Raw genomic sequence first — 12,041 nt, forward strand, 5'->3', positions numbered from 1 at the left:
AAGTCACTGCTGGAAGAAAACTACAGCAGGTGTTTGTTTCTGGGCTCTGGGAGAAGTCAGAGGAAGAGTCAGTTCTGATGTCCTCACAAAAATATCTCTTGTTTCCAAATTCAGGTGCACCTGGCCAGTCATGGTAGGTGCAATACTCAATAGCTGAACATGAATATTTACCTGCTGTGCATCACAAGATGAATAAATTGAAATGAGATTAAACAAGAGGTGAGGCAAAGGAGGAAAAGAGGAGATGACCAGCTGATGTTTTGCAAACATGCCTACAAAAAGCTGCTAGATACTCTAATCCACTAATTTCTTCTGAGACAGTCCTTTGGGGTTAAACAGTGCTCTAAGATTTTCAAATCAACAATTTGAAGAGGGGAAGTTGCCTGTCGATGAGTTCCTGAACATGGAGTAACCACAATGTCAGCTACCACATGGACTAGACAGTGAGAAGGCTTGGCCCAGTGGAGAATCAGTCCCATTGCTGCTGAGCAGATCACCTTCTGCCATCTGATACAGAGGTCAGTTTGGAGACTTGTCTACTGCAAGTTGTATTCGTTTACTTGGAGGTCAAAGTCATTAATAGATAACTAATTATCTTCTTGTTAGATAATTCACTATGTGCAATGGGGCCCAAGAGACGATGATTTCAGTTGGCCTCTTTCATTCTGAAATACTCTCTGGACAGGTACTCAGAGGGTGAGAAAAGCAAACTTATGAAATTAAATGAACATGGATTTTGTTTGATGCTAGTGTGAATAATGATAAACATCAACTAGACCAGGGATTTCCAAACTGGGGTCCAAGGGTCCCTTGCTTAACGCTATTAGTCCAAAAGGTTCGGAAGCCTTGAACTAGACATGGAATTCTGCAGAAGATGGAAACCTTGGAACACACAAAATGCTGGAGGAACTCAGCAGGTCAGGCAGCATCTATAGAAATGAATAAACAGTTGATGTTTTGGGCAAGATATGTCCTGATGAAGGATCTCGGCTTGAAAATGCAATTGTTTATTCTCCTCCATAGATGCTGTTTGACCTACTGAGTTCCTCTTGCACTTTGTCTGTGTTCAAGATAAACATTAACTAATCAAGGTTGCCCTAAAAATTCAACTTAATGGCCTATAAAAAGCAACATCTTCCCACTATTCCAAACCCATGCAATCTGATTAAATCTTTGCAGCCGGAGCCAAGCAGAAACATTTTGGGATGGAAAAAACCTTCCAATAGCCTTCTGTATCCAGTGAGAAATAAATGACAGCATGATTATTTCCAACAATTTGTTTTTACTTTGGATATTTTTTTTTGAAGATAACTGGTATATTTAGTTCTTTCATTATGTGGTTGAAAAAAGAAATCTGCTCCTTTAACCCGTTCAAGATCACGTCATGTATAACTGAAAGCCATTCCCATTTATCACGTCTGTCATACACCTTTATTCCTTTTGTCATTTACTGCCTTCCATAATCCACCATCACATTGCCTTCCAATTCATATTTTGCTGTTTCCAGCTGTTCCCAGCTGTTCCACAAGCTTAATTTATGTAACAGAAACTTTCCCAGTCCCAGAACATAAATTTTGTTTCCCCCTTCAGAGATGCTACCTAACCTGCTGACCACATTCACCAGTGCTTCTCTTTATTCTCGACTGAATTATCTGATTCTGTGTTGTAAAGTTATTGCAATGGTGATCAGTCTATCAGCGGTGAGGGAGAGGGGTGTTGGGAGGGTTCTAAAATACCTCAGTGATTTTTTTTCCTGCTAAGTTGATCAAAGTAAATTAGGTTGCACATCAGAATGTTTGGGCAAACATTACAAAAGCTAAATTTGAGATGCTATATATCTGAAATAGAGACAGAAATTACTGGAAATAGTCAGAAGGTCAGCCAACACCAGCAGCGAGAGAGAAAAACAGTTGACAGTTTGGGTCAAGAACCTCATACAATGCAAAGAAGCACAATGTAAACTCAACAAATAGTACATGGCTCGCCAAGAATAGCTACAGACATTAGGAGTCAAATTAGTATTTTCTTTTCAGATTTCCAGCAGTTAAATCATAAAACAATTTTACAGAATTCTTCTTCCATTTGCACCTTTCAACTGATCATTTGACTTGCCATTCCATTATGACCTGATTACACTTTGTACATTCTCTTTTCTCACATTATGTACAGGTATTTTGCCTGCTATCTTGTCACAAACTCTGTTTTTTTCTCCCTCCCTCACATCACATACTCACTTCCACCATATCCCTCACTGAAACTTAAACAAAACTAATCAAAAGGTGACTGGAGAATCACAGCCACTCCTGCCCATCATCAGTATCGGGGTCTTCAATACACTGCTGGGGGTTGAACATTCAGACACAACACATTGATGGGCTTCCTCCCATTTCAACAATCCAGGTTTCAATGAGAGTTTCTGGCACAGTTGATCACTGAGTGACAACAGACCTCTAAATGAGACTCACAAAGAAACAGGAATGGATGGAGAATGGTTGGGAGTGGGACTTCATCGAGTCCAGCGCATTTTAAGCAGCTCTTGTTGAAGCTACAAACCATCAGAGGATCAGACCCCAGCTCGAACAATAACTCATTGACATGAAGTATAACTACTCCACCTTATTTGCTGAGTTTTCCCGGCAGTTTCAGAGCTCAAATCCTAATGGCTCCACCATAACTCGTGAAACTTCCAAATTATTGGTGCATGAAACAGAATATGGTCTCAAAGTACCTCACATTCAAATATATTCAGATATCAATATGGAATATCCAGAATGACAAATCAACAAAGCATCATACCTTTTGCAAGATACATCCAAGCAATTCACATGGCACTTGTATGATGTACTAAATTATTTAATCCTAGTGCAAGAACAAAGAACTCCAAATTAAAACTGGTACTGCCATTCCAACAGCAATGATACCAAGTCAACTGGCAGTAAACTAGCACTTGAGGTTCATAACTTCCAGATCTCATCATTTAGATTTATTATTGTATGCTCATCCCTCTTCTGTGTACGAGAGTGCCAAAAAACAAGAGAGTGAAAGCATTTTAATGCTAGAGATTCCCAAAGAGTGAACACTTTCTTTCCCAATATGTTGGAGAAGTCCAGCAATGATAGCACAAAATTATTATTGCAGAGGGAGCCCTCTCAGTCCATCAAGACTATACTGGCTTCTTGTCAGTTGCATTGATCCCTGTGTTTTCATTGGCAATGTGAATTATTCTCAAGTGCCTATCCAATTTTCTTTTGAAATCCTGACCATTTCCATCATCTAATCACAATGAATTACAGCTCTTCTCTTCACTTAAAAAGTCTTCCTTAATTTCTACTTTTACTCAAGGTTTTATTTAAATCCATGCCTTCTGGTCCAAGGCCACCCACTGCATCCCTCATGTAGTCTGAACCAGCCACGATCTCAGTCATTTCTATCAAACCATCTTTTCTTCAGGTTAACAACCTGAGTTATTCCAGTCAAGTTCTGCAGCTGAAATCTCTTACCACTGGCACCATTCTTGTAAATACTTCTGTGCCCACTGTAGAACATTCATCTTATTCCGAATGTGTGTCTGCCAGAATTGGACGCAATTTCCTGGGTATAGCCAAATAATTGCTCATTGCCCTGACCCCCATAGTGATGAAATGCTTTGAACGGCTTGTCAAGCCTCATATCACAGCCAGCCTCCCCTCATCACTGGATCCTCTACAGTTTGCTTATCGTCCAAATCGCTCTACGGAGGAGGCAATATCCACCACACTGCACAGAGCTCTCTCTCACTTGGACAACAAACACACTTATGCCAGAATCCTCTACATTGATTTCAGTTCAGCGTTCAATACCATCATCCCGCAGAGACTAATGGAGAAACTGTCACTGCTTGGCCTTAACATTGCCATGTGTGGCTGGATTCTGAATTTCTTGACAGAGAGACCACAGTCAGTCCGTGTTGGCAGGAACATCTCTGACTCCATCACGCTGGGCACTGGATCCCCACAAGGCTGTGTGCTTAGCCCATTGCTGTTTACACTGCTAACACATGACTGTGCGGCCAGATTCAAGGAGAACCTGATCATTAAATTGCAGATGATACCATAGTGGTGGGGCTCATCAGTAAAAATGATGAAACAACGTACAGGGAAGAGGGCAAACACCTAGAGAGCTGGTGCAGTGATAACAACTTGATGCTTAATGTCACCAAAACCAAGGAGATGATCCGTCAATTTCAGACGGTCTCAATCTGAGCCCACAACCCTTAGCATCAGCGGCTCCACAGTGGAGAGAGTGGAAAACATCAAGTTCCTTGGGGTGCAGATCTCAGACAATCTCACCTGGCCCAGGAACACCACTGGGATTGTGAAACGGGCCCAGCAGAGCTGCACTTTCTGAGGAAGCTTAAACAAGCATCACTCCCCTAACATCTTAACTACATTCTACAGAGGCACGGTTGAGAGTGTGCTGACCTTTTGCATCACAACCTGGTACTCCAGCTGCAGTGCCATCGACAAAAAAGCCTTGCAGAGGGTGGTTAGGGGAGCAGAGAAGGTTACTGGGGTCTCCCTACCTTCTGTCCAAGACCTCTTTCAGAGTCGATACCTCCAGAAGACACGATACATCATTAAAGACCCCTCACACCCTCTCCATGAACTGTTTGTTCTTCTGCCATCAGGCAAACGTTACAGGAGCATCAAAGCTAAAACCACAAGGCTACTACACAGCTTCCTCCCACAGGCAGTCAGACTGCTAAATAGCTGCTCTACCTGACTCTGCTTTGGACACTTTTAACTTGCACTGGACACTTATAACTTGATTTTAACTGACATGTGGCTGTTGTGTTTTACTATTTATTGTTATGTTTATTATTTAGTATTGCGTTTGTTATGTTATGTTTGCACTGCTCCTGGGAAATGCTGTCTCATTCTGCCCTGCAGAGCTGATGTACGGTTAGAATGACAATAAAGTTTTTTGAATCTTTTTGAATCTTGAATATTCACCCCAATATGCTCCAGTATCTGCTCTCAATGCACTCTGCCACTTTCTAATATTCATGGGTGTACGTACACTAATAAATCCATCTATCTGTGCACATCTTTGGAATCATTAGGGATCTCTCGAACAATTTTGAGTGTTGACTTTTCACAGTGGTAACAATTTCAAAGCAGTCACAGCTCGGAAACTAGTCCATCACCATTAACATTTGAGCAACCAGCAAAAAAGCAGCTTATTATCAGCCATCGAAAACAAAAATAATCAGCCAGGCTAATAATTCAAACAGCTACGATCATCTTTCAGCCAAATAAGTCTGTTGCTGAAGTAGCGTTGACTTTATACACTTAGAATGAAATCCACTTGTAAATAATTGTAAACTTTTCCAGAACTGTGGAAAGAAATGGAATCTAGAAATAGAAATGGACATTTTATCAACATAGTGTTTAGCTGAAAGGAAATTAAGTGGATTATAAATAAACACTAATATTAAAGGATGATTTTCAGGAGCTTACGAGCTAGAGTCAAATGACTAAGCAAACCATAGTCGTCTAAGATCTTTAGTAGCAGAATATGACTGGATATAGAAAATCAAAGAGCAGAGCATGGGAAATTAACTGCTACAAGTGAAATAACTCCAAATGTTAGTCAGTCGCAGAATGTGTCCAAGATCTCCTTCGAGAAGGCATAATTCAGATTGGAATATATATAAAATCATAGAAGACAAAACTAATCTGAAGTACGATGCAGTTCTGGCCAATGAAAAGTCACAGCTTTTAATCATGGACAAACCAGAACTCAGATACAGCCACCCAAATTTTAAGAAGTTAGTGCATGGAGATTAAAACTGCATTAGTGTATACACACATACACATAGACACATGGAGTAAGATATTCAACAAGATGTGTTCTCCTTGCAATTGCCTGCACTTGACCAGGAGACGGTTCTCAAGATGCTCCACGTGAGGGTAATCTGTCTAAAACTGAAGGAAAAACAAGGAAAGATCAGGAACATTGAAAATCATTTCTGCTGGAAATGCATAATAAGGACTGAGTGGAGAGTTGTATCTGAACAGTTCATTCTCTGACTTCATTGTAACTTTGATCCATATATGGGCCGGGCCTGAATTTGCAGGGGCAAGGTTAGTATGACTGCACTTGATGCCAAGATTGTGTTTGATCATGAGGTACCAAGAAGCCACAGAAAACTGAAAAGAATGGGCACCAAGGAGTAAATTTCCAATGGTTGAAGTCATACAAAGCACAAATGGAGTTGGTTATGACTGTCGGAAGTTAATCATCACAGCCCAAGGATGCTGCTGTTTGTGGTCCTCAGGCCAGTGTACTGGGCTCAACCACCTTCTGCTCTTTCACCAAGAACCTTCCTTCAATCATCAGGTTAGAAATGGGGATGTTCATAGAAGATTATACAACACTGGATTTCATTTTCCAGGCAGTCACCATCTCCAAAGTGTCTCTCTACCTCCCTGTTTGCCAAGTTGCCCACCATCAACCTCCTGAGGGTGGGAGTCATCACTGAACAGAATCTCAACTCAAGCAGCCACATAGACGCTGTGGCAATAAAAGCAGACGAAAGGGATCAGATATCCTGCCCATCTCTTGACACACCTGAGGTCTTTGCTCGATCTATCAGGCATATTTAGGAAAGTGATGGAATACACTCCACCAACCTGGATAATCTCCAGTATCACTCACGTAGCTCAGCACTAACAATGACAAAGCAGCTCACTTTATTAATACCCAACCCACTTCCTAAACCATCTTTCTCTCCCACAGTGACATATTGTGGATGAAGAGTGCGGTGACATTACTTAAGTGGCCAATCCGACCCTCTAAGTCACATGACCTGGTGCCTTGAACCACCACAATCCTGCTGGTGGAGGGTCTTATTGGGAAGATCCTGGAGCTCGGGACTTCAATTATACTTTCAGCTTCTAAAAGTCATTCAGGGTTTGGAATAGACACTCACCTAAAATATGAATATAACCAACTGGGAGGTGGAGTTGCAAGGCTTTTGGAGGTTAAGGGATAATGAGAGACAACACCATGAAGGATTTGAACTAACTTAAGAAATTAAAAATGAACAATGCAGACCAAGTGCCAAAAACCATTTGGCAATAAAGGGGATGACGATGAATGAAAATTGTTGAAGTCTCGAATGGTGTGGTAGAGTTTTTGAGGTGTTAGGGTATATAGCAAATATTAACTTCAGAAACCAACTTCAGCAACCAATCTTCAGGCCTGAATGTGGATTGTAGACTAAATTTAAAATGCAGCACCGAACAATCGTTGCCTGGAGCTGTGGCCATCAGTTGAAAACCAGACCATGCTGATTAACATTCATTTTGCGTGTCTGGAGTGTGAGTGCAAAGAAAATGTAAAAACTATATGTCATTCAAAGGAAGCATTGTAGATACATGGTGACTATAGAATTGTCCTTTGATTTTTAGCACATCAAATGCCATGTAGTACGCAGTCGGCTTCTTCCTACAGAGTGTGTCTCATTTCGTTAAATAAAATTCTTTTATATAGAAACACAGAAAATAGGTGCAGGAGTAGGCCATTCGGCCCTTCGAGCCTGCACCGCCATTCAGTACGATGATGGCTGATCATCCAACTCAGAACCCTGTAAACAACAGGAATTCTGCAGATGCTGGAAATTCAAGCAACACACATCAAAGTTGCTGGTGAACGCAGCAGGCCAGGCAGCATCTGTAGGAAGAGATGCAGTCGACGTTTCAGGCCGAGACCCTTCGTCAGAACCCTGTACCTGCCTTCTCTCCATACCCCCGATCCCTTGAGCCACAAGGGCCATATCTAACTCCCTCTTAAATATAGCCAATGAACTGGCCTCAACTATTTCCTGTGGCAGTGAATTCCACAGATTCACCACTCTCTGTGTGAAGAACTTTTTCCTCATCTTGGTCCTAAAAGGCTTCCCCTTTATCCTCAAACTGTAACCCCTCGTTCTGGACTTCCCCAACATCAGGAACAATCTTCCTATATCTAGCCTGTCCAATCCCTTCAGAATTTTATATGTTTCAATCAGATCCCCTCTCAATCTTCTAAATTCTCGAGAGTATAAGCCTAGTCAATCCAGCCTTTCATCATATGAAAGTCCTGCCATCCCAGGAATCCATCTAATGAATCTTCTTTGTACTCCCTCTATGGCAAGAATGTCTTTCCTCAGATTAGGGGACCAAAACTGCACACAATACTCCAGGTGTGGTCTCACCAAGGCCTTGTACAACTGCAGTAGTACCTCCCTGCTCCTGTACTCAAATCCTCTTGCTATGAATGCCAGCATACCATTCGCCTTTTTCACCGCCTGCTGTACCTGCATGCCCACTTTCAATGACTGGTGTATAATGACACCCAGGTCTCGTTGCACCTCCACTTTTCCTAATCGGCCACCATTCAGATAATAATCTGTTTTCTTGTTTTTGCCACCAAAGTGGATACCCTCACATTTATCCACATTAAATTGCATCTGCCATGAATTTGCCCACTCACCTAACCTATCCAAGTCACCCTGCATCCTCTTAGCATCCTCCTCACAGCCAACACTGCTGCCCAGCTTCATGTCATCCTCAAACTTGGAGATACCGCATTTAATTCCCTCGTCTAAGTCATTAATATATATTGTAAAGAACTGGGGTCCCAGCACTGAGCCTTGCCGTACCCCACTAGTCACGGCCTGCCATATCCGCTAGCTTCAGTGCCTCTCCAGGGACTTTGTTCACGTTACAACAGAGGTCGTCACATTCATGACTGGGAGAAAATGGAAAGCCAGCCAGAGAGGCTTTTAGACAGGCTGAGTCCAGGATAACAAACGTTTAGATGAGGCAGGACAAGGATAGATGATGTTACACGTATAACATCTTGTCATGGCCTTGGTTATTACAGATTTGGGACCGTGTGTTCTATTCAATTCAAAGACAGACATCAAAGTTATAAACAAGCTAGTTCAGGCTGAAACAAGATTCAGAAAAGGGGAGGAAATTACTTGAGAAACTCGAGGATAAATGGCCAAAGTAAGTAATTGCTTTAGAAGTGACAGCAATCTTTGGCATTCACACATGTGCATTACTGATTTCAAACCTGAAGCTGCAGTAAGTGATACCCTGCTCCTCTCCAAACCAGGCTCAAGAAAGCAGAGGACAGCAGGTGACATAAAAATAGAGGGGGAGAAAACAAATCAGTTCTGCTGCCTAATGGAGCTGTGTGCACAGCTGTCTTCGACGCTGGAGACAAAGGACGTCCCTTTGCCACAAACTGCAAAACCATGTCCAGTGATATAAACATCATATTTTATATTTCCATACAAAATAAGAGAGACTTTTCATCCCACTGAATCAATGCAGCTCACTGAGGAATCCCAGCCTTCACTCATTTTTCTTGTAATTTATGTTCTTAATCTACTCAGCCCCACTCCCCACACCACCTACACATGAGGAAATTAACAGTGGCCAATTAACCTAGCAAACCAGATATTTTTTGTGAAGTGGGAGGAAAAGGGAGCACTCATTGGGATAACATGCAAACTCCAAACAGACAGCTTGAGGCTAGGATTGAAACCCGGTCGCTGGAGTTATGAGGCAAAAGGTCCACTAGCTTGGCCATTGTCCAGAAATATCCCATTTCCATGACATAATACTACATTTGCAAGTTGCTTTTTTTTTGCTGTGAATGTGAACTCAACTTTTTGAAAAAGTTACTCCTCCTCTCCATCTGAAATCTTGGATCAGTGTCCTGTGGTTCTAAAGTCCTTAACCATTAGAAATGTGTGCATCCTTTTCCATTGTATTGGATATAGATATGATTCCAGACCCAAAGATCACAAATATTGCCCTAGCAGCTTGTGAAAGTGAACAAGTAAATAACTCCAAAAGCTGTCAGATATTTACAATTAATGTATACAGAAACATATATGCTCTCTGCCCTTGAACTATTAATCTAAACTGTCGTCGCTTGAACATTTATGAGCATACTGGACCTGAAACACCTTTAAACTTTCAATGGAAATGCAATACATTTTTCAAACAAAGACTAATTGGTTGAGAAGAAAGCAAATCTCCCAATTATCTCCATAACATTGTGCTCTTCCGTGTTGGGGAGAGGGAGTGGAGAAAAGATAGAGGAGGGCTATAAAAGGAGACACAAATAAAGCATCATCCATCAATAACAAATCAAATGAAGGGTTGATCAGCACTTTTAAAATTTCTATTGAGATACAATATGGAATAGGCCCTTCGAGGTGCACGGCCCAGCAACTCCCAATTTAACCCCACCCTGATCACAGGACAACTTACAATGACCAAATAACCGACCAACCAGTACATCTTTCGACTGTGGGAGGAAACCAAAGCACCCAGAGGAAACCCACGCAGTCATGAGTAGAATATACACACTCCTTTCAGGCAACAGTGAGAATTGAACCCAGGAGCCAAATGAAACAAAGTTCCTCCGGACAGACATGCACAACACAGTACATGTGGCGCACACACATAACACAAAATCATTGTAAATTAACAAATAATAATGTGCATTTGCAACACAAGTTAAAAAGTAAATCGTGTAACAATACTGGTACTTCATGCATGATGAGACCTGGATAGTGGGAGTTCTGTACATCATAACTGAAAAAAAATCTGAAAAGTGTCATCTGAAAATTAAGAGCTGTGAGACAGTGCACAGGAAACAACTACTCTATCATATAATTTAACTTTTGCATGCAAGACAGGAACTAGAACTTGCCCAAGGCAAAATGCCATGAATGAAAGCAGACAATAACCAACCACATTATGCAGGAACTGTGCAGGGCTAATCATTAGAAACTGGACCCCAGGAAAATCTTAAGCAAATAAGCTTGCTATGATGATATTAAGCTGACACTTTAAAACCATTATTTAAATTTCCAAAAAAAAAAATTAAAAAGTGATTACAGGCTTTTGCCAAGGCAACCTGATATACCATACCCTAATATGTTACAGTCCCTAGTGGACAATGTGAAATGACAAGCACCCAGTGCAAATTAATTATTTAGAAGACGCAGCTGCAGAATAGGAAATTATCAACGTTTTAACAGTATTGTTTTGTATTTTGGATTTGGTGATACTGTTGGAGCCACTCCCTGTGGAGACTCCCATATAGAAGTTCCTGCAGCTCAGGGTAAACCGAGTAAAACCCGAGGATTTGCCAAAATATCTATGGAAAAATCCTGTTTCTAACAAAAGATTAATATTTAATATATCTAGCGGATTACTGATTAACAGTAAAAGTTAATAACATTTCTCAGAATACAAATGAAAGCAGCTCAAAGTATATTTATCAAAGTACATATCTTTCACCATATACAACCCTGAGATTCATCTTTTTGTGGGCATACTCAGTAAACCTGAGGACCATAAGAGATTCAATGCAAGACTGCACTCAACAGGGTGGACAAGCAACTGATGTGCAAAAGACAACAAACTGTGACAAATACGAAAGAAAAAAATAATAAGCAAGCAATAAATATCAAGAACATGATATGAAGAGTCCTTGAAAGTGAGACCATAGGATGTGGGAAAAGTTCAGTGATGGGGCAAATGAAGTTGAATAAAGTTTCCCCCTCTGGTTCAAGAGCCTGATGGTTGAGGGGTAATAACTCTTCCTGAACCTGGTGGTGAGAACTCTTTGGCTCCTATACCACCTTCCTGATGGCAGCAGCAACAAGAAAGCCCTGATGATGGATGCTGCTTTCCTGCAACAGCTCTGATTAGATGTGCTCAATGGAGGGGAGGGCATTACCCATTGAAGGACTGAGCCATATCCACTACCTTATCCCCCAGTCAAGGCCATTGTTGTTTTCATACCAGACAGTGATGCAACCAGTCTACATACTCTCCACCACACATCTGTAGAAGTTTGTCTAAGTTTTAGATGTCTTGTCAGATCTTTGAAAACTTCTAAGGAAATGGGGGAATTATTGTGCTTTCTTCTTAATTGAACATGGAGGACAGGTCCTCTGAAATAATAACACGGAGGAATTTATT

General features: G+C 41.2%; 1 protein-coding gene across 5 annotated transcripts in view; it reads right to left on the reverse strand.

The window, feature by feature from the left end:
* hip1 (huntingtin interacting protein 1) overlaps positions 1 to 12,041 on the reverse strand; it is a 331,165-nt gene that overhangs the window by 216,418 nt on the left and 102,706 nt on the right. The window contains exon 1 of one of the 5 annotated variants that reach the window (XM_063031275.1): positions 10,317 to 11,213. The exons of the other annotated variants lie outside the window; for them this stretch is intronic. Within the exon in view, the coding sequence (XP_062887345.1) occupies positions 10,317 to 10,346 (30 nt within the window). The 5' untranslated portion in view covers positions 10,347 to 11,213. Of the gene's footprint in view, positions 1 to 10,316; positions 11,214 to 12,041 lie in introns of those variants that run through there. 5 annotated transcript variants of the gene reach the window in all.

Source organism: Mobula hypostoma, chromosome 23 (genome assembly GCF_963921235.1).
Source record: "Mobula hypostoma chromosome 23, sMobHyp1.1, whole genome shotgun sequence".
NCBI lineage: Eukaryota > Metazoa > Chordata > Chondrichthyes > Myliobatiformes > Myliobatidae > Mobula > Mobula hypostoma.